This window comes from Macadamia integrifolia, chromosome 3, assembly GCF_013358625.1.
Source record: "Macadamia integrifolia cultivar HAES 741 chromosome 3, SCU_Mint_v3, whole genome shotgun sequence".
Lineage (NCBI taxonomy): Eukaryota > Viridiplantae > Streptophyta > Magnoliopsida > Proteales > Proteaceae > Macadamia > Macadamia integrifolia.
Window position 1 is genome coordinate 13,543,826 of NC_056559.1, and position 23,892 is coordinate 13,567,717.

The window sequence follows — 23,892 nt, forward strand, 5'->3', positions numbered from 1 at the left end:
AGAAAGGGGAGAAAGCTAGAGAGAGACTCATAAGTAGGTTTCTTTACTCAGCCCGAGGGATGCATCATAATATGAGCTTCCCTACTTGACCAGAGAGTCACTCTTACAAGGGTTACTCTACTTGGCTTTAGGGAAAGGGAGACAATTAAAATAAAAGTAATAAATTGATGGTTCTATAGCTAGGAGGGGCAAAGCCAACACATACACTAGCCATGAACCTTGGGGGAAAGGGATAGCAATAATGTAATGACTGAATAAAAATCCTAAATTAAGAAAGAAATGGTAGTCAGAAGAGGGAATGAGAGGGGGGAGAGAAGACTACTGAAGGAGCCCTACTTACTTGAATCAATGCTTGAACTTGAAAGCTTGGGTGATTTGAGATACTACCAGTACTAAAAACCAGATCTGGAATAAACCAAATCTGAAATTTCTAGTACTAAAGAAAACAAATCTAAAAAAAAAACTGAACTTGAAAAAAAAAATGCTCCACGGCTCGTGATCTTGTCACCTAGATCTAAGCCTAGAACTATAACTTTAAAAATTACAACTCAATTGCATAAATCATACACCAGAAGGTGAATGAAGATGATCATTGGTTATTACTCTTCCATCACATCCCAGTTCCCCCCTCTTGTTGCCTTTGTTAGAGTGGTTCTGAAGATACTGATCACCTTCTTTTCTCCTCAATTGTCTGGAAAATAGTTCTTAAAACCATCTGGCCCTCCTGTAGAAAAATCCTTCCCTTGAGTAGAGAATGGATCTGGGTTGACAGATGACTTTTGGTGGTCCTTCCATTTGTTATACTATCAGAAAGCTTGTGTTCTGTGCTACCATCAATCACCTCTTGATGGAGCGAAATCTTCGTAGATGGACTCCCAACTCTCACACATTTGACAAGATTTAGAATGTCATCTCTTTTGATGTGACCCCTAGACTCGGCAGTCTTCGTCCCCACTCTATGCGTGGCACCCCAAGGAACATGCTCATTGTTATCTCCTGGGGTCTCCCTTTATCTATCATCTCCCTCCCCCTTGATATTCTGTTGCTGCCCCCCCTTCCCTCCCTGGGCCCGGGCTTTCTTTTGAAGGCCTTGGTTTTTAGGCTCCCCCCTCCTTTGTAGGCTGTAGCCTTGGTTCCCCCGCCCCCCTCATTACCCCTTGTATATTCTTCTCCTCTTTGGTAATGAAATTATTGATTCATTCAAAAAAATATCTCAAGCATCAGTAAACTGACAATCCACAAGCACACTGCACCCATGCCTGCAAATATGCAGTTGAATAGAAGTATTTGTGTTCTAAAGTTGAATAACAGAGTGTATTTATTCATGTATAACCTGATAGATCTCTTACCCTAATTATCCTTATTTGTGATCTTCATCTTTCACACTCCATTTGGATGGAAATAATTTAGTATCTTTAAACTATTCTATTTTCTTTGTTTATATGTACCAAATAGCTTGAAACTTTTAGGTTTTATTGTCTTTCAGTTTCAGTTCTGACCACTATATGTTGTTTCAGCATTCATGGGCTCTTTGATTGAATACTTCCAAGGGGTCCAGTGATTTATCTGTTGTTTTCTTTCACAGGTTCAACGAAATGCAAAACCACCTGTCTGTAAAATCATGGACTTCCATAGAGAGAAGTACAAACAACAACTAAAGGAAAAAGACCGTTCGAAAACCAAGGTAATGTAGTTTGTGTTTGATGCCAATTTATTCAACCTAGTGAACTACTTATTCATGTAGTGTTCTTTCCCTTGTAATTGTCACTGTCAACTAGCTTTCAGAATCTGATTTCTCTAGCTTAAATCATCGTAGGCAATCCCTATATTCCATAGCCATCAAACACATATTTCTCCTAAACGTCTGGTTTTGTTTTGTTTTGTTTTTTTTCTTTTACATTTTAAAATTTCAAATGTGTTGCTCTATTTCAATTAATTTCAGAGCCTTGGTTGACCTTTATCAAAGAACGTGAGACACTACTTTATAATGCCAATGCATGTTGTTCTGCAGACCTGAAATTCATGTTTATTGGGGAAAAATTGTCACTTGAACTCCTGTCAAGATAAGCTTGTCTTAGTGTTCTCCTTTGAGCCACATGGATGTTTCATCTAGTCAAACTGATTATTGCATGGAAAGCAGCCTCCTTGGATTTACCACATCTCAAGTTTCAGGCTCTATTTCCATTGTATGGCCCATAATTATGAAGCTTTTGTCCTTGTATTTTCAATGGTCAAGCCCAAGTTGCTGAAGTTTAACCAATTTTCAAACCTTTAGATCTCCATGTCTGTGTTGAAACTTACCAGGTTGAGACATAATAGCATGGACAACGTGCTACTAAAGTTTATGTGCAAATGGAGCTATCAAATATCAGATATGTGGGCTGCCAAGAAATTCTCTAGATGCTAGGTGGACTGGCCAGATAACCTTTACCCATATTTATTTTTGTGGAGCATCTTCTTATACTCCCATTTGTTAGAACTTTAAAAAACTAGTTCTCTATGGAAATTTATACTCAATAACTAGCATCTTGTTTGTACCTAATCCCTCTTCCTTTGTAGTGTTTAGTAAGTATATAAGGGATAGTGGGTGAAGTTGGGTCTTGTTCTAGCTCTGGTATTTTGAAGGCCAAAGGCAACAGTAACATTGCAATGCCTTATGTTGCCGGTGGCAAGAGATGCTAAGCAAGGCAAGCGTCTGATTGAAGTCTTCTTGAAACATAGAAAAAATATTTGTTTTGATTAAATTAGTAGATGAACATGATTGTCAATAAAATGAGAGATTTTAGTTGAGAGAAGTGCAGCAACTAAATAGTAAACTAGTGATGAAAAATAATATTGGTATTGGACTTACTAAAAATATGGAGTTAGTATAATACCCAATCTATTGATCTGGGCTAAGCTCGATTGATCAGGTCGTTGATCTGCGCATCTGAACGGAACTCTGCATTTGCTCAATTATAACTGGTTAAGTAAGAAAGATGAAAAATAAGATGAATGATTTAAGCTTTAGCTTCCATTCAACCAAATCATATTGCTTCTAGAGGCTGCTTTGGTTGTTTGAAAAGCGTTTAAAAAAAAGGGGGGGGGGAAAGAGAAGGGGGTGGGGAGAGGAGAATGAGGATAATGGAAGAAGGGAGAAACTGAACATAGGCATACTGATGCATGATGTGCAGGAACAAGGCCAAAACCAGTCCAGACCAGCTATGGGATTCAGCTGCTGTGAGAGACAGCCTGGTTAGGTGTGGTCCAGTTCTTGTCAGATTTTGAGGAGCATATCATAATTCGTAAGAGACTTAACAGATCAGATTTCATCCAGCTGTGTGAGACCTTTGGGGAAGAAATTGCTTGTGTATGGACAGCTTGCATAGGCTGACTTCTAGGGAGACTGATTCCAGATAGTGTGGTCCCCATGGCCATCTAGCTTGGAGATTGATTAAAAATTACTTGCCTTGCGTGGAGGACTAGAGATTATAGATTGGTTTTCATTTTTATCAGATAGATTTTAATTGGTATTTGTTTATATTTAAGGATTTATTCAGTTATATATGATGTAATCAGTTGTAGAAAGCAATCTAGGATTAGTTTTCCTTCTTGTTTGGATCTTATTTTGTAAGGGATTTCCTCCTATAGATTTTTTTTTTTTTAAATTTTTTTTAATTTTTTTATTTTTTTTTAATAATAGAAGAGGTCTCTATACACCCCACGATTTGATGAAGGGAAAAAAATTAGTTGGTTTATTCCAAAATCTGTGAGATGCAGTGAGGTGAGAGACCTTATGGGTGAGATGCCCATGGAAGAGTGAGAGACACGACCTCCTATCTTTCCTTCTTCTCCCCCTTTCTTCCCTTGTAATTGATACCCCCTCTTGCCCTATATTAATGATCTACATCACCCTTGTGAATGCCTGGGGTGGGGTGGGGTGAGGTTGCCAATTCATCTACTCCCCAAAATACCCTTCTTTCTAATATTAAAATGGTGTGCAATTTCTTTTTCATGAAATCTCCTCAATTTCTCCTTTAATTCATCCAATTTTGGACGCTGAATAGAACCCAAAAATTCATTCACAATAAGGTTTTTCAAACTTTGCATAAATATCATCATTTGGTTTACACCCATCTCGAAAGATTTGTTAAGGATATGATACATAGACCAATCGAAAGTATTATCAAAAGAAATATTTTGGCTCGTCTGTTTCCAGTTCTAACTTTTTCCCAAGAATATCACATGTAGTTTCAACTCCTCAAATCTTTTGTGACCATTTATACGCCTTCTCATCATGGGGCTTTGAGAAAAAAAAAAGGGTTCTTAGACCCTTTCCCTCTGTTAGCATTGTTTAAGCATTTCTTCAATCGTTGAATTTTATCGCTCAATTGATTTTTAGAGACATCAAAATTAATGGAATCTTTGATGAATCTATGAAATTTAGCCAGGTTAATATCCATACGTTTAATACAAATTTTTGAACAAAATTTAAACATATCTTTCAATAGATTAACCTCATTTTCCTAATCCCACAATCTTAGAAATATAGGCTTCTCTTGGTCTTTTCCTGGCTTCTATTGTTTAACAGGTAATGCATTGTTATCAGTTTCCTCCAAGGCCTTCTTCCTCTTCTTGGCATCCTTTTTCTTATCCTTCCCACGTGCACGCTTTTGTATACTTAGTTTGGGTAGACTTTGTTGACACTTTTGCATGTTTTTTGGAATTGGGTGTTCTATCCGCTGGCTTGGAACGGATGGGTTTTAGCGAAAAAGGTGTTTTGGGGAGTGGAAAAGTGTTGGCAAAGTTTACTGCAACTAAGTGTGCATTTGAGAAGGATGAGAAAAAGGATACCAAGAGAAAAAGAAGGCTTTGAAAATAATCGATAACAATTCATTGCCTGTTAAACTAGAGAAGTCAGGGGAAGACCAAGAGAAGTCTCTATTTCAGAGAGTGTAATGATGATAATGAGGTTATTCTATTGAAAGGTAATTTTGTTTACAAAATGGTACTAAACATATAGATGTTTACTTGACTGAATTTCATAGATGTGTCAAAGATTCCATTAATTTTGATGTCTCTAAATCTCAATTGAGCAATAGAATTTGACGATTGAAGAAAGAATGTTTAAACAATGCTAGTAGAGGGAAAATGTCTAAGGACCATTTTTTTTTTTTCAAAGCTCCTTGATGAAAATGTGTATAAATTGTCAAAAAAGGTTTGGGGAGTTGAACCTAAAGGTGCTATTCTTAAAAAAAAGGGTTAACATTTGAAGACAAACGAGCCAAAATGTTTTTTTGATAATACTTTCGATTGATCTATGTATCTTCTCCTTAAAAAGTCATTCGAGATGGGTGGAAATCAAATGATGATGTTTTTGCAATGTTTGGAGAACCCTATTGTGAATGAATTTTTGAGTTTTATTCAGCATTCGAAGTTGGATTAATTAAATTAGAAATTGAGGAGATTTCGGGAGGAAAAAGTTGCACATCACTTTAATATTAGCAAGAAGGATATTTAAGGGAGTGGATCAATTGGCACCTAACCCCCACCCCAAGCACGCACAAGGGTGATGGAGATCAAGCTAGCACAAGGACGGGGCTGTTGGCCCCATCAAACCAAGTCCAATGTTAGAGCAGAAAGTCCAAACCAGGCCCCGTCGAGCCAGCTAAGCAATTGATTGAATATCTCAGCAGCTTTCTGGAAGCCCTCAAGCTGTCCATCAAATTCAGAAAGTAGCTTAGTTTTAGTTTCCTTTTTGGTTTTGTTTCATTTTGTCTTGTTGACAAGTTAGTTTCTATTTTGTTTCCTTAGGATTGTTTCCTTTTATTAGACAAAGTCATTAGCTAGTAGTTGCTATTTTTATGCTTGTTTGGTCAACAAGTGATTGAGTTAGGAATGTTTATTTAGTTTCCTTTTCTTTGTAAGTGATGGAAGACTATTGAAAGCCCATGGATATAATGAAGATGACAGATTTGAAGTTCTTAAAAAAAAAAAAGTGAGTTAAACTCATGGCATCCTTTTTCTCATCCTTCCCATTTGCACGCTTCGTTGCGGTAAACTTTGTTGACATTTTTGCCACTCTCCAAAATACCCTTGTTGCATGTTTCTTGGAATTGGGGGTTCTATCCACAGGTTTGGAGAAGAAACATGCAAAAACGCCGACAATGTCTACTGCAACTAAGCGTGCACGTAGGAATGATGAGAAAAATGATGCCAAGAAGAGGAAGAAGGCCTTGGAGGTAACTGGTAACAATGCATTACTGAATACTTCTTATGTTATTAATATCTTTGATGGTTTACTTAATACTTCTTGGTGTTGGTAATTCATTAATATAGGGCAAGTCCATGTCTCTCAACTGGTTTGCTAGATCCAATTTGGTGGAGTCCTTTAACCTAAGGGCCATGGTTGAGGACTTGCTTCCTTGTCAAACTGCACCTGAGACAGACATCTGAGTTTGTGATTTAACATGCCTTCTGATGTGAGGACTAAAATTTCAGTTCTAGATATCTCCAATTTTTCTTTATCTAAAATAAAGCAAATTTGTCTGCGATGCACACATTGCTTTTGGTAGATGAGGAAGCAAGTGCTTCAGGCAGACTTTGATATTACATGTAATTATTGGGATGCCATTCTTGATTTCTTGGAAGCCTTGACATATAGTCAAATATTTTCTTATGCAGTCTGAGGTTACTCTGCGCAAAGGAGATTGCAAAGAAGTACGCTTTTCTGGGAAAACTGTAAGTTCTTTCTGATCCACTCTGTTATTTATTATTTTATTTTATCATTCTGTGATGGTTAAATCATTTACATTTCATAAAATGGGCTGGATGTCATGTGGGGCCTGCGTTGCCATTTCCTTTTGACAATAGGAGCCATGGAGGTTCATATGACCTAAAGATAGTTGGGAAAGCTTTTTTTTGTTTTGTTTTGTTTTGTTTGTTTGTTTGTTTGTTTGTTTGTTTGTTTGTTTGTTTGTTTTTTTTTATATATTACTTTCGGTGGTTTTGTCTTAACCTTAACTTACTTAATACTGAAGATACTTACGTTATTAATTTATATATAAATAATCAATACAGCTGGTGCTCTCTTGAAGAATGAAATGGATCTGGTAGAGTGGTGGTTATCCATGACACACATTTCATTTGATTAAACCTTCAAGCCCTCTCCCCAGTTAAGTTGAACCCATGAGGGACAGCATTCTTTTCACACTGTGATTCAAAATGATAGAATGTGGTGTGCTACAGGATAGCTGGATTCTCTGAGAGGAACTAATCTGTTTAGTGAACCTATCAAAAAAAAAAAAATCTGTTTAGTGATATTGATTTAGTAATTCTAAATATTAAGGACATCTATAGGTTGTTTGTATCTTGCCTTTTTTTATTATATTCTGCACTCAGGTAACACAGAGTGGTGCATTATCTCAAGAGAGGTGCTTTATCTTAGCCATTAGCTCGTTTTGGATTCTGAACCCTTACGTTCTTCTATTTTGTATTCTTACATACTGGGAAGCTCTACAGCTTCAGATTTTTTTTTTTTGGGTGAATTACTGCTTCAGATTTATTAGTCAGATAATGTCAATTTCTTTCTTTTATCAATAATGAGGATCTTTTAATATTTCTGCATGGATGGCTTGCTCCATATTTGAAGATGTGATGTCTTCTACCCTTTAATATGTGTCCCAACAAGAAAAAAATGTGGTTTTATCAAGTTTCAAGGTATCGGGTTTCGACCCTTGGGGAGATCGAAATTTCAGTCGAAACCTAGGAAAAACATTGAAATCTCTACTTTTTCCCAAAGTTTCCCACTCCTAGGAGAAAAAACTAAGAGAGGATCAAATTCTGCTAAAGAAGGCTTGGGTTTCTTTTCAAACTAACTTATATAGGACATGGTTTGTCGAACCAGTTGGTTTGGTCGAAACATGGGAAATTTCGTTGAATTTGGTCGAAACATGGTCGAAACCTGTGACTTTTAAAAATCATAGGACATATTGTCTCGAACCATGGGTTTTATAAGGAATCTTTTACTGTGTTGCTGCTGGGTTCCATCCCACTTCACCCCTTTCTGTTATTTTATTTATTTATTTGCTGAATTTCTCTTATCCAAGACCTTTCCCTCTGTCAAGCTTCACCATTGAACTCCATCTATAACTTCAAACCAATCCCACTTCTATTAGCCTAGAACTCTATTATTACCTCTAATTCCATCGAGCATAGCCTTTAAATCCATCTATTTCATGTCCACGATATTCTAATTTGGACCAGGTCGTCCTACATCAGTTTTGTTATGGGCTGCACAGTGCACACCACACCAACACCAATGGCTGTCTTGAAAAGGTGTCATTCACATGGGGCCCACATATTCAGTTTAAGAGACTTATGTGAGAGGGAAATTGCACTGTGTGGGGAAGTTTTTCCCTTTTGTTTATGGAGCAAAGTTCCATCACAATGTTTTCAGAATTTATCATATCCTGCACCTCTGCATTTGATAGGGAGCTGCTGGTGGCATGAACTTTTTGAGTAGATGAACTGGGTAGAAGGCTTGATCGACAAAGAATGCTCCTGGGGACTGAGCCCTAAATCTCCAAAAAACTGGTTGAAAGCTACTGGGGAAGTAAAGAATCCAGTGCTGAGAAAAACATTGCAAGATGTTACTATGTAGGCGTTTCTTTTGAATGTGTCAGGAATACATTAACTTCTTCCATGATTAATCAAGTGGTGAGAGAATGTTAAATCGCTGACTATTGGTGGTGGGCGTAGCTTGATGTTGCAAAATGTTATTATTTCACTACACATGTATGAATGATGGTACCTAATTCCCTGAAAGGGTACAATTGCTTGGAATTTGACCAATTGAGATATCCGGAAAAAATATTTTATTATTTCTTCATTCGAGAAAAAGATCTTAATTCTATTTCTACTTTTTTGTTCTAGATCCAAGGACTAACCATGTAATTACAAAAGGTTTGATACCTTGTTATAGAATCTATGCTTAATGGAAATTTCAAAAGGTTTGAGTGTCCAATAGTCAGCAACCCCTCAAAGTTAGTTTCAGATTAAGGTAGAACACTTGACCGATAAATAGGCGGGAGTTGCTGACTATGTGCCATGATCAACCCCTATTTATTAGTTTTCCTGAAAGCTACTACATTTTTTTGAGTGAATAATGAATTCATTTCCAAAGAAGAAAGACGGAATATATGAGGTCCCAAAGGGAAAAGAAAAGAAGCAAGAAAAAAATCAAAACAAAACAGCAGGACCAATCAAGGGGGGAGGGGACTGAATACTGCAAAAGGCACATGAGCATGTTCCTTGGGGAATCCCTAACACTGCAATGGGGGAGCATGAAAGTAGATGGCGGCCTTCCAAATTATGTCAAAGGAATAGGAGTTGGATGTCCATCTTCGAAGATTTGCGTTCCATTCAAATGTGATTGATGGAGGCACAAAAGGGAGCTTACCAGCTGTGTCACAAATAGAATTCCTTGCAAAAGTCATATCTACCCAAGTCTACTCTCTTTGCAGAGGGAGGATTCTTCTTTTGGTAGGCCAGCAGGAGGTAAGGACTCTCTTCCTGGCAGTGGAGGAGAATGGCATGAGAAGAATAACTGGTTTGCAACAATAGGGAGAAGCCTGAATCTGCTAGTGGATGAGGAAGGCCCGAGTGGGGATGCAGTTTGAGAGAGCTCTCCGAGCTGTGAAGTTGTGCCGAGGGATGTGACCTTTGAACCATACAATCTTCCGTCAAGGAGCAAGAGGGTCTCTCAATCTAACCAAATCACAGGCTGAGGAGGAACTTAAGAACCCTAAAGGAGAAGAGAGCCAATAGACTTCTATCTCTTCTACCATGGTGGCCTAGAGGAAGAGGCGGCAGGGCTGCCCAAATGATTAATATGAGGGGAGGGGGTCCCAATCACCTTTGGAGATGATGGCAGCAACAGAGGACACCCTTCCGAGGCCTAAGGAGTAAACAATTTTGGCACCCACCACTGAGATGGGAATTCCCGGGAGGTGCCAGTTGTCCAGCCAAAGAGAAGTGGTGATGTCGTCATCAATAGAGGAGCAGATGGCCCCAAGGGCAACAGGCCTAAGCTTGGGTATCTAGAGCCACACCCAAGATGCATTGGAAGAGGGGGCCACTGTCCAAACTCCGAAGGGAGTCTTTCTTGAGAAGACTGGAGCAAACCCGAGAGACCCAGATGCTGTCCTTCTTGTTCACAATATTCCAAATGAGCTTGAGGATGCTAACAGAGTTCACTTCTTTGATCCTTCACAAACCCAAACCCAGACTCCCTCATGCTTAGGGAGGTAGACTGTGTCCCAAGGGATATAATGGAGAAATCTAGCAGAATCAACCCCTTTCTGGAGAAAAGTGCACATAAGAGACTCCATTGCTTTGATGGTAGATTGAGGAAGACTAAACACACTAGTCCAATAAATGTAGGGTTGGAGCACATATCTAATGAAGCTCCAAACGCCCTGCGTAGGAGAGGAGCTTGCCTTTCCAAAGTTGAAAAGTTGAAGTTTTTTTGCTCACTCTAATCCCCTTTTAAGAACTAAAATGTAATGCATATTCCTTAATGACTTCTGTGAACATTGTTTTCCTTATTTTTACAATATTTTCACACAGTTTCCACAACATACTTCCTTTTCTGTGTGGACCAATATATCTGCTGAAAGAACTCTCATCTATGTCTAGAATCAGGATTAGGGTGAGACAAACATTTTCTGAAGCCTCCAGGGAAGCAGTTACTCTTTAACTTTGCTCTCTAATATGCTTAGGGAGGGGACTACGTTACAAAGATGGGCTACATTAGAAACACCAGCATCTTGGTCCAAACGTGAAAATTTTTTTCACCAGCAACTACCTCTCAGCCCTTATCCCTATTAAATGGGGTTGCCACATGGAACTGCAAAATTATTTCACCATTATCATGGTTTTTATTATTCAAAGTAATCATGCAACTGTCCATACTCCGGGCAAGTTCTAATTACAGTAGATGTTTGACTGCTAGCTATGATGACATTACAATTTTTGCTCTTATTGGAATTAACCACTTCTGCTTCAGGAACAAAAAGACCTTCGGATGAAAGCAGATACAGTGAAGAGGTTGATGGAACGTGGATATCGTGTAAAGGTACTCTATTCACCTTATCTAGTAGCTAGATCTTGTCTGATAATTTGTTTAACTTTTGTTGAAGAATGGCAAAGCTTGGCTGGGCAGCTCACCTAATTATTCCATATGGCATGTCGAGTGGGGCTGAAATTTGTTGGACAGATAGTCCCCAAGTCCCTCTCTGCTTATATGTTGAGTTTCAGTTTTAACAGAATTGTCTGAGTGCCAAACATAGCATTGAAAATTCTGGGACTACCAAAAGAGTGCATGGACCACCGAGGCGATGCATGGACATACATTAGGTGATGCATATAAGTCACTTAAAGGGTTTATTGTATTGGAAATAAGCCTTGGGTTGAGTTATGTAGGTTTTGGGCCTTTAATCCCCATAGGTATTATTTGTAATAAGCCACTTTAATGGGCCTAAAATATGGGTAGAAAGTAGGAAAACGAGATTTGATTTATTAGTTTAGTTATAGTCTTGTTTTGAGTCTATTTTCTTTGTTATTTCAGTTTCCTAGTCAGTTTAGGTTTTCCAATTAGTTAAGGATTGGATTAGCGATTTCCTTTTTAGCGTTTTAGTCTGTTTTGAGTCTTCTATACAAGTTTGTAAGGGGCTACAACATTATATACAAATTTGATTGAAAGGAATTTTCTCTTGCTTTTTGCAAAGATTTGCCTGAGATAGGTTATGTTCATCAATGGGATGGTTGAGGGTGAGAGACCCAGGCTGAGATAGCAATTCCCCTATCCCCCCATTCTTTAGAAGCCAAAGGTCACATTCTTCTTTTCTATTCTTTGTTTTACAAGTAGTTGTTTACTTTTGTTATCATCTTTCATTCTCTTGTTCTTGCTGCTGCCAAGTAAGTATTATTCTTAATTTTATTCAACTGGAACCCTAGTTTCTTGAAGGTTGGATGTTAAATGTTTTTTCAGATTAAGAAATTTAGCCATCCGATCATATTCAAATTTTGATCAGACCTTCTATTGCATTAAAATAGGATCTGATTCAAATCTGAGACAATTCTGACGGTCAGATCTGACGATATTTTAAAAAATACCAATTCTGCCCTTCCCTTCTCAAGATCTGAAAAAATTACTGTTTTGCTTCCGTTTTTTGATTCAATTGAACTCTTGAAATTAGAGATTGTTTGTGCTTTATTACCCTAATTTTTAGCCCTAATTTTGGGCTAGAAATTACTGTTTTGCCCCTGACGGTTATTGTTTTGTTTTTCCTCCATAATTGCTATCTTATTTCACTCCTAATCTTCATTATTTGTATTTGAACTATACTTTGAGTATAGATCCTTGTCAACTAGCTACTATTTTGATTTTTTCAATTATAGTACTAAAATTAGGGCGGGTATTTCATCACATTGCATGGAGGTAACTGATTGAATTTTGAAATTTGACACGAGGTCAATCCAGACCATTCCCTAGGAATCCAGTTGGAATTGCCACATCATCATTCACATGGCACAAGTTGGTGTACCACCCAACCAAGCTTAGGTAGCGGGCTGCCCAGCCAACTTTAACCACAAGTTAATGCCAACCCCCCCTCCCCTGCCTGTGTGCCCGAATAAAAAAACTAGTCAAGATTGCACTAATCTAAGCTGCACCTTCAGAATTTAAGTGAATACACTATTCTATTAGGAGAACAGAATATCAGAATCTGAAACAAGTCCATTGGCTAGATTCAAAGTTCTAGAAGAATCCTAGTAGGATTAGGACTGTTCTAGATCAAAGAATCAATCGCAAAGTATGTACTGTTCTCTGAACAGCATATAGATTTAGGTATAAGAATAGCAGTAGCAAATCTCAGATTTAAACAGAATGTTATTATTCCGGTTTAAGATTTGAAAACGGGGATCAATATTAGTAACCAAAAACCTAATATCAGGCCTCCAGTACTTAAGAATCTGTGTGGTAGGACTCTTAATGATGTGATGTAAATAATAGATTTAGGAACCATAAGGGTGATCAAAACAGAATCGGGTTGCTAGGTTTGAAATCAGATTTCAGAAACTAGATGTCTTCAATAGAAAACAAAAGAATCCAGCTAATAGAAAGTGAAAGAAACTGAAAAAAAACAAAGAAGTACTGACCTGACTGATGATATATAGGTTGAAGAATGGAAGAATCATAGATGGACATGAACGAAGCATCTCACGTGGAACTAGACTGAAATCCCATCGGCTCTCACCTTAGCATCTTACCAAGGGTTGCATTGCATCTAACAAATCACAATACTATTCTGGATCTCACGAAACATGTGGAGGCGAAAGCCAACTTTATTGAATTCGCAAAACTGTGGGGGCTTATGAAGCCTTACAATGCTTATATAGAAACTGAAATAGGAAAGAAGTAGGAAACTCTATCCAAAGTAGGAATAGGTGTCCCAGTTCTATTCAAACAAGACTATCCAACCTTTACAAGTAAAGAGATACACAATAAAATAATGAAATAGAACATTCCAAACTAAACTAAAAGAGAATAGATCAAGCTTTTGGCTATGAGTACGGATGATAATTGATTTCCCCAAGGCCGAGAGAGAGAAATCTCCCTATCATCCCAGCCAACTATATATTAATTGGGGTAAGCATTACCATGTGATCAAGACTCTTAAGAGATAAGATAAAAGATAAACTAGACTACTCTAACTTGGCCAACAACTTAAGCCAAGAATACAAGTCATAACCCCCACGGTATGGAAGTCCGTGAACCTCCAACCAGGACTTATACTTAACACTCCCCCCTCAAGCTAGAGCGTAGACATCATCCTTCCCCAGTTTGGAACACCCTAGTAGAAAAACATTTTGAAACAAGGTGATGCAATATTGTAATTGAGAAAGCTCAAAACAGACCAGGGTATGCTCTTTCCTCGGAGAATAAAGAACTCTATATTTGGAGAATATGATCTTGCTAAAAATTGTTGAAAGATGAAAAGGATAGACCAGTAGACAATAAATAACCCTCAGGCTTCACACTGCAAGGTGGATCGACTAGATCAAGCACCAATCTACCTTGATCAAACACAAAGGATTTCTTGATTAAACACAAGAAATTCTTCAAAGAAAAGAGAGTTGCATAAGCAAACTTTGTTTTGAAATTCTGAGTTGTTCCTTGAATGCTTATAATTGATCCCTATTTATAAGACCAACACAACAAAACATTACGTACCCAACTTTCACCTAACAAGAGTAGAAAACTTTCACCTATTAAAGTTGGGGTAGAAAGTTCTCACCTTCCAACTGCTAAAGTTGGAAAAGTATTCACCTATTAAAGTTGGAATAGGAGAGACTTCACCTACCAACTACCAAAGGTGGAAAAAATCCTCACCTCTTACAGTTGGAATGGAAAACCTTAACCCACCAAAAGGTGGAAAAGTCATCACCCATCATCACTTATAAAAGTCAGTTGATTCCCCCCTTCTAGAAGAGTAAAAAGTAAAAGTAACTTCTAAACAAACACTTATTGAGCCCATGACTGGTTCAACTAATGAACCAGACCATTATTAGATCAAAATATCTAAACCATAGTTACTAATCCCGTATGCCCCCATGGTTTAAGGCTTTAAGCCTATTAAAATGGCATATTACACTAAAAACCCCTTGGACTAAAGGCCCAACATGCATACAACCCAACCCTAGGCTTGTTCATAAGAAAATAAGCCCATTTTGGTGATGAATCTGCATCACAAGGCTTTGGTAAACATCGCCAAGTTGATTGTGAGAGTTGACAATGGAGTGGAGATCAATTTCTTCATGATTGCATCCTAAACAAAGTGCAATCTACTTTTATATGCTTTCGTCTTCTTATGAAGAATCAGATTATTAGCAATGTAAATGGCCACTTGGTTATTGTAGAACATCCCCATTGGCTTGGTGGTGGAATAGCCAAGCTCCTAAACAAAGGACCGAAGCCACATCAACTTGGTTGCAATGTGAGTCATAGGCTCATAGCTCGATACTCTGCTTCAACACTTAAATGGGCCACAATTGTTTGTTTCTTACTCCTCCACATAAACCCCTAAGAAGGTACAATAACCTGTAGTGAATTTTCGGTCACCATTAGCACCAACCCGATCAACATCAAAATAACCAACAATACTAGCATGACCATTACAACAATAATAAGGCCTTTTGTTGGAGCACCCTTAAGATATCTCAATATACGACAAGCTGCCTCCCAATGAACTTTCTTCTCTGCATGAATTGATTAATCACACCAACAACATAGGAGATGTTAGGTTGGGTAACAATAAGATATATAAGTTTACCGACAAGTCTCTGAAACCGATGTTTATCTTCAAATTCCTTTCCATTGGATGCTCCAAGCTTGATTTGAGGATCCATAGGGTTATCTATAGGCTTGCAACCTGATATTTCTATCTCACTCAAAAGATCAAACACATACTTCTGTTGAGACAAATTGGGACCTTTCTTACTCCGAATAACCTCAATACCAAGAAAATAGCAGAGAGTGTCCAATTCTTTTATTTGAAAGTGCTACTGTAAATAAGTCTTAACATGTGCAGTCCCAGACAAATCATTACTAGGGACAGTGATGTCATCAACATAAACAACCAGCATAATGACCTTCAAGTCTTGACGTCGAACCAAAAACTGAGTTATTTGAATAACACTAAGAAAACCATATGTAACAACAATTTTGTTGAATTTATGAAACCATGAATGTGGGGACTGTTTCAGCCCATAAATAGCTTTGTGCAACCTACAAACTTTGGTGGTGTCCTCACTCTGAGTAACATACGTAGGAGGTTGTTCCTTATAAACCTATTCCTATAAATCACCATACAAAAAGGCATTCTTGATGTCTAATTAGTATTGATTGCCAAGGATATCAAGATGTGCACAAAATATAACTGAGCAATTGGAGAGAATGCCTTAAAGTAGTTAACCCCATAGGTCTATGAAGCCTTTAGCAACTAGAGGAGCTTTCAATCTTGGGATTGAACCATCATGTTATATTGAATAGTGTGTACCCAACGACACCGTACAATGTCCTTACCTGGAGGATGATTGACTAATGACAAGTCCTACGAGACAATAAGGCATCCATTTCCACATCCATTGTAGTTTTCCAGCCAAGGTGATAAAGCATCTTTATAATGGGTAGGACCGTATGAACAGAGTGGGATGTGAGGGACAAGGCAAATTGACGAATAGGAGGAGGAAGATGAGAAATGGTAACATAATTTGCAATTGGATAGGTAATCAAAGAAGTTTGAGTGCAGGAACGAGTATCTTTCCAAAGTGCAATAGGGAGATCAGCGGTAGAGGAAGAATCTCCAAGCAAAGAGTCAGATGGAGGAGGCAGAGGAACGGTGGTGACGGTCAATGTTTGCTTAGGACGACACTTGCAAACCTGTAAGGGCACCCCCTTAGGCTTGGGATCCGATACCTCAAGAGGAATGAGCTGAGGAAGAGGTGGGGTGTTGGAGACACAGGACCTTAATTAAAAACAGGTGCACAAAAAAAAAATATGGCGTATTTCCAAAGAAAGTAACATCATCATTAACAAATTGCCGACGAGTAAGTAGAGCAAAACCATAGTAGCCCTTTTAGGTGCAGAGTAACCACAAAAAACACACTTGGTAGCCCGAAGAGACAGTTTATCAAGGCCAAGACTAAGAATATGAACAAAACCTTGACAGCCAAAAATGCGAGGAGGCAAACTGAACAAGGAACGAGAAGGGAAACAATGGAAAAGGGGGTTTTATTATGAAGAACAGAGGACGACATCCGATTAATTAAAAAAAAACAGGTAGTCAACACAACATCACCCCAATAAATTTTAGGAACATTCATATGAAACATTAAAGATCCAGCAATATCTAACAAATAGTAGTTTTTCCGTTCTGCCACACCATTTTGTTGAGGTGTATAACATTTGCTGGTTTGGTGAATCAAGCCATTGTTCATTATAAAATTGTTTGAAGACAAACACAAAATCAGAATGATCTTTCAACAGGTACTACCATGCCATGCGAGAATGATCATCAATAAAGGAAACAAAATAAGAAAAATTGGACCAACTCTTGACCCGACATGGGCCAACAAAATCTGAATGAACTAAATCAAAGAAGATGGACTCCTAAACTCACTATGAGATGGAAAAACTGTGGGATGATGCTTGCCAAGCTCACAAGATTCATAGTCAATACGGGAAACAAACTTGCAATCACGTACCATATGTTGTTGCTTAGAAAGAGAAAGGTGACCCAGACGGTAAGTCCCAATGTAAAGGGAAAACATCAGTAGAGGTAGCAGACTCTGCTATAGATGAGGGAGAAACATTGAAGTAGTATAGGCCATCCCTGTCTTGCCCTCCACCAATTGTCAACTTTGTATTGAGATCCTGAAAAATACAATGTGAAGGATAAAATGTAATGGAGCAATTCAGATGTTTATTCATTTGACTAACAGATAAAAGATTAAGAGGTGACTTAGGGCGACTAGAATGAGTACACCAATGAACAACTGGATCAGAAGATTGATTACCATGAACTCTTCCTAATCCACGACTTGACCAGGAGCAAAATTACCATGACCACGACCACCAGTGTTAGCCACAAAGGCAGACAAATCCTTAGAAGAGATAGTGGAATCAGATTTGGCCAGAGAAGGGGACACAATATGCTGAATTCTGCAACAGGCGGCCTCATTGATAGAACACAATATGCTGAATTCTGCAACAGGCGGCTTCATTGATAGAGGGGACCTTCTCACTAGCTAATAGTTGACTCTTGATAGTTTGAAGGTTAGGTCCAGTCCAGGCAGGAATTTTACAACATGAAACTCGGAATGTTGAGACTTGATAACATTAATATCAGTAGAAAGCAGCTTATAGACATCGAGTTCCTCCCACATGCCTTTAATCATAGTTGTCATGGTGCCTAGGTGGTCGAGAGGGGCAAAAATTAAGGCGACACCAGCAAGGTGCCAATCCAGACGAAGTCGCTTGGACACTTAGGTGACGCCTTGACGACTATGTCTTTAAGTGTATTGTAGTAGTCACTAAGGCCCCATTTGTTTGAAGGATAAAAAAATGTGGGAAAGTTGTGAGGGTGGGTCCCACATGTTGTGGGTTGGGTTGTGACAAGGAAAGGGAAGGAAATGAAATAATGGAATATGTAATTTTTAATGGGTGGGATTCTATGGGAAAGAGAGCAAATAGGAGAAGGAGATAGACACAAACAACTTTTCCATGAAGAATTCTGAAGTGACTGGGGTGGGACACATCAACAGACAACAATTATTGCTTTTAAATGACCTTGTTTGCTAAGTTTCCCACCCCACTAATCCAAATATCCATATTTGTGGTATTTTGTGGGAAACAAGTCCAAGTTTCCACCATTTTTTACCTTTTCCACTTTTTTCCATCAAACAAAAAGAGATTTTCCATCCTATTTGAAAGGGAAAAATTTCTCATACAAGTCATAGATCCTGGACAGATTTTTGTCTTGACTCTTGAGAAAAACTCTCTTTGAGTTCTTCCCAGACACCCTTGGCAGTATTATGAAACATAACATTGGCAGCCATTGATGTCTCAATACTATTGAATAGCCAACAGAGTAGAGTAGCATTCTCGGACTTCCAATCCTTGTAATCAGCAGCAGTGGGATCAGGTGGAGTCCTATTCAAGTAATCCGTCTTCTGTTTGGCTGTGATTTAGACCTCCACAGCCTGTGCCCAGAGAAGATATTAGTGATCTAAACATTCACATTCTCCACCAGTGATATATAATATGCAAACTGATATGCAAGGCAGCAGCAATAAAAGGACTTAAGAGTGATGGCAACTTGTCTTGAAAACCCAGATTAGGGTGATTTTGAATAACAGAAAAATCAGGGGTCAGAAGGACCTAATACCAATGATGTAGATCTGGGTTCCAAAATTGGAATCAGATCACTTATGGGCTGCACAAAAGAGCAGTTACTTCAGCCTCAAACAAATCAGTGGCAATCTTGTAATTTTAGAAGCACTCATTCAAATTACACTTGAAATAACAAGTGAAGTGGACAGACTGGAATAGAAAATTAGAAGAGGAGGGGTATTCTAGAATTACAAAAGATTAGGGGAATAGTAGATCTCATGTTTAGAAAGCAGGGGTTTTAAGTGTAATATCAGCAATTGTTTGTATTTAAAACACTAATAGAACTTGTCTCCTTCCCAATGGAACTCGAGGCCAAGGCGATAGACCAGGGAGCACTTTGAACCCCAAACCTCGATCTCCAGGGCTGGTCTTGACTTGCAACTTCAGGTAATGAATCACAGCAGCCGGATGATCGTAGATTCAGCTTCGACAAGCCTCTACAGCTCCAGATCAGACTTGTCGAGAAACCTGCAACTGAATCTGGCGGAAAACTCATATCTGAGTTCTGGTTTCAAATCTGCTGTCCTCTGACTTGCAGGAGCTTGGGATGGAGCTTAGGGTTTAGATCGCCCCAGGGAGGAGAGCTTATGCCCGAAGTTTCAGACTGGAAGCTGCAGAATTGAAGGAGCTCGAACCACCTTCACTGGCTGCAGGTACCGCATGGAACAGAACCAGAGTAAGAGACAAGGAAAACAAGAAGAAGAAAGGAAAGGGAAAAGAAGAGACAAAGGTCAGGGAAGGGGAGGGAGAAAAGCATTCACGGAAGCCATGTTTCACCCAAAATACTCTTTCAAATTCAGTCAATTCTTCAAATCTACCCAATATTGTCTAGCGGTTACATATAAATAAGAGAAATACATCTCAAGAATGGAAACTTGTCTAATAGGAAATAAACTAAAACTGGAAATCAAAATATTACTCGTACGTATCTACTTCTAAAACAAAGAGAATCAAATATACTAAGATTGCTTCCCTAATTATCAATTACCAACTCTTGCTAGTCTAAAAACTCTGTTTGGGTTGGTTGCGTCTTGGCTTAGGCCTCCATAATGGGTTGATTCGATCCAGCCAATCCAAGGCATTTGCATTAGCTCGCCTTCTCTGAAAAGAACTCGATTCTATCGAGTTTGGATGAGGTCCAAGAATGCCGTCAAAGTCGATGCACTTGAGGAGAAAAATACTAGCTGTCCTCTTGAGTTTGAGAGGGGGAAGACCTTTTGCCAAAAGAAGTTGACCATGCTGAAAGAAGTATGTATTCTCATATCGACAGTGCTTGGCTTTCTTGTCGAACAACCATGGGCACCTCCAAAAGAAGGGTTCTCACTCCAGCTCCAAAGTCTCAGAAGAGAAGTGTTCTCAGTCCAGATTCTTTTGGATTCAGTCTTCTCCCCTCTTCTTTTGTTTTTGTATTTTTTTTTTTTTAAACCTTAATATACACATGCAGTGTACCAAAACTGTATGCCTACACCAATGGGACAGTTAGAAAAGGCAATAAATTTTGTATAATGCAAAAAGAATTTAACAAAAAAGGCATCTGTCCAGGTCCATAGCCTTGCCAAGGCAATACCTTGTCGATTAAGGTGGGCACCTTGGTGCTAGTGATAAGGCGTGAGCATGACTTACCTCCAGAAAAGTGCCTTGTCATCTAGGTGGCACCTGGATGACGCCTTGACAACTATGATGGAGACATTTGACCCAAAAAAAATGCAGTGTTATTGGTCAAAGAGCCTGTTGTAAGAGTACCACATTTGTAACTTCAGCATTCCAACCCACATGATCATCAACCGCTTGGTGCTCATTAGTCATTCTGCAAGTCTTCTTATATGTAATGCAATACACCAACCTCTAAATGTGATGCATGATTGTTATTTTCTTACAAAAAGTATATTGATTGTGGACAATACATCAGGATAGGCTAAAAGTTGCCTAAATAAAAAATAAAATAAAATAAATTAACAATAATAATAATAATAATAATAATAATATATAATATATATATATATATAATAAAATAAAATAATGTTAACTTCACTCAGATGCCATGACATTGACCAGGCCCAACCAAGGTCCTAGAATACATGCTAGTTCAACCTAAAGAGGGGCTTGGTGAATTGGTGTTTCCGTTAAACATGATTCAATTGGCAGTCTGTCTTTTCAAACAGCATCAATAGACTTGAAAAATATGAGAAAATATGTGATTGCTACCGAGTGGCAATAATCAGTGTCATTTTTTGAAAGCTTTTTATTTGTTCTGGCATGGCCAGTGGGAAGGTCCATTTTGGATTGTGGACCTCAAGGGTTTAGAATTTGGTTGATTTTGAATATATGAAGGCCACAAGTTAAGTCACAGTTTCCACTTGAAAAGAGTTGTTACAAATTGAAAGATAGTATTGGGTATTTTTCTCTGTTTCTGCTTATTTCATACACTAGCTTTTTTTCATAGTGCTAAATCAAAGTTTTGTAGGAATGTTATGCGATGGAGCTAGTCCATCACCAGCCCAAGAAGTGCCTAAACAATTACATTGGTTATTTATTTATTTATATATCTCTGTTATAATAACTTTGAACAACCAAGCTTGGCTCCTCTAATTGCCAACAGATTATTTACAACTCCTTTTGTCAAAAAATGGAGGAATCTGTATGGCATCATCAATACTTTAAGATGAAGTGTTGCTCTTTTGTTTTGAGAAATAAATAATCACAGCATTTGATCCTCATATGTGTTCCATCTCAAATGTTTAAATATGTTAGACGTAACTGGTGCTTATGATTTCGCTGCAGTGTATGGCCATGGGAACAGAAGAGCAAGATCTGGGAGGACTATTATCTCGTTTATCAGCTTTGGTACCACCTTTTTCTTATGATAGTTATATTGTTGTATAATTTGTTAGTGAAAGTTAGCAGGTTGTTCATCATCCATTTAGCTCCACTGAATCCACGAGGATAGATTCATGGATGACACATTTTGAGGATTGTGGGAGGCCCCATTATCTGACACATGGCAGAAGAGGTGGTGGCCCAAAAGATTACTGTCACAATAACAAGTATCTCACACACAGCTATATGCCTAGTGGCAAAAAAGAAGCCTCTTTATTTCTCTTTATATTTTCCCCCTTTAAGCTCTCATCCTTGGGGAATATATAGTACTAGAGGAGTATAGGGGTGATGTGGGCCGTACTGTGCACACCTATACAGATGGTTCCCCGTCACATGGACTGCATACATTGGTCACATCAACCTCTGTTTCTAAAAAAAGGAACTGTTCTGTGAGGGTCAATACTGGTCCAGGAACCTTTTCCCAGTTATAAATACCTGAATTAATTTAACTATAAAATTATTTTTGCAGATAGAAGATGTTTCCTTGGTGGAAAGTGGACCACGGGTGGAAAAAAGGCAGGCCTACGTTATAGTCAGGCACATCAAGTTTGGCCCCTCAAAGAAAGGCCCCAGCAAAAAAGCTACTCAAGCTGTGGGAACTACTGGCAACAATGTTCCAAAGGCAACCACATCCAAAGCTGTGGGAACTACTGGGAACGATGTTCCAAAGGCAACCACATCACCACCGACCCTCAATAGTGTCGGCCCAATTCCAAGTGATCTGCACATTGAGGATAAACCCTCTGAATCTGGACTAGAAACTGAGGATGAGTTCATTATTGATGAAGCAGACTCATCCATAGACAGTCTGATGGAAACAGCTGGAGAAGATAATGAAGCAAAAGATGCATCTTGGTCAGTTTTTAATGATAGTGATGATTTTGAGCAAGTGTTTGACTTTGACAATAATGGGAATGGGGTTGATTCAAGTTCTGCCAATGTACAAATGGATGGTGTAGCAGTCCCAGTCCCCCAACAAGAAAATGTTGACAGTGCAGTCTTGTTCCCCAAATCAGTACCTGGATCCAAGAAAGCAGCTGAGTCATCAGTTGGTGGTGAGAATAGGTGCAGAAGTAGCTATCCTGTGAGCAGGTTGCCAAGCTCAATGCAGAGTTCCTCAACTGAGAGTGACCTGTTCTCTGAACCATCAAAGTTTTCTTCATCAGGCCAAAGTAGCCATGTTACTAGGGGCTCTGGTGCAATGGACTTGGGGAGGTTAGGGTCACAGTTTCCAAATCAAGGAAATCAAGACAGGCAGAGACAAACAGTTATGAATGTTTCTCCATCAGCAGCTCCATCAGCAGGACAAAAACAATTTGGATCTCATGGCTCATTGAGAAATGTGCAGCGTCCTTCCACAGATGAGACTGAAAAGCATGGTCCTCCAATTTCCTCGGCATCAAGTTTTGGCATTTTTAGTGCTCCAAAGCCTACTGCACATGGTAAGGATGATGCAGGAATGGAAGGGAACATGGATAAGGGAAGAAGCCCCTTTGATGTAAAAAGGAGTCAACATTTAAGTGGGATTTCTTCTGATCCAAAGTCACCCACATCAAATGCTGAGAGCAGGCAAAGGCCGGATGCCAGTACATACAAACCAGGGGGATGGGGAATATTCAGCAGGGAAGGCACTGCTGTGAACAACAATAGGGTTTCTGATAATGAAACTAGAGTGCAAAGATGATCTCTGTTGCAAAAAATGGTAAGTTGTGTCTGTCTATTTATGTGGCTCCAGCCTTCCAGGTGCACATTCCTTAGTTGAGAAACTGTCATAAATGTACTTCCCAAGTTATCACAGCACTCAATATTGATGCTGTGGAGTAGGGTTTCAAGGACTGCAGAAGTTTTCTCATGATTCTGCAGCAAAATTTTTTTTGGGTGAATGATTCTGCAGCAATTTTTCATTTGTAATTTATTGGAAGGGAATTTTTGGGCAAAAGGGATTCCAACATAAATCAACTTTCCCCCCTTGAATAATGCAAACATTTTGAAATATATTACATTTTTACTTTGTTTTGACA

The 23,892-nt window shown here is 38.6% G+C and overlaps 1 protein-coding gene across 1 annotated transcript in view; it reads left to right on the forward strand.

Moving 5' to 3' along the window:
* The window catches only part of LOC122074756 (translation initiation factor IF3-1, mitochondrial-like), a 37,185-nt gene extending 13,293 nt beyond the window's left edge, over positions 1–23,892 (forward strand). The window contains exons 4-8 of the mRNA XM_042639716.1: positions 1,586–1,684; positions 6,664–6,720; positions 11,048–11,116; positions 21,776–21,838; positions 22,341–23,892. Coding sequence (XP_042495650.1) covers positions 1,586–1,684; positions 6,664–6,720; positions 11,048–11,116; positions 21,776–21,838; positions 22,341–23,555 — 1,503 coding nt within the window. The 3' untranslated portion in view covers positions 23,556–23,892. The remainder of the gene's footprint in view (positions 1–1,585; positions 1,685–6,663; positions 6,721–11,047; positions 11,117–21,775; positions 21,839–22,340) is intronic.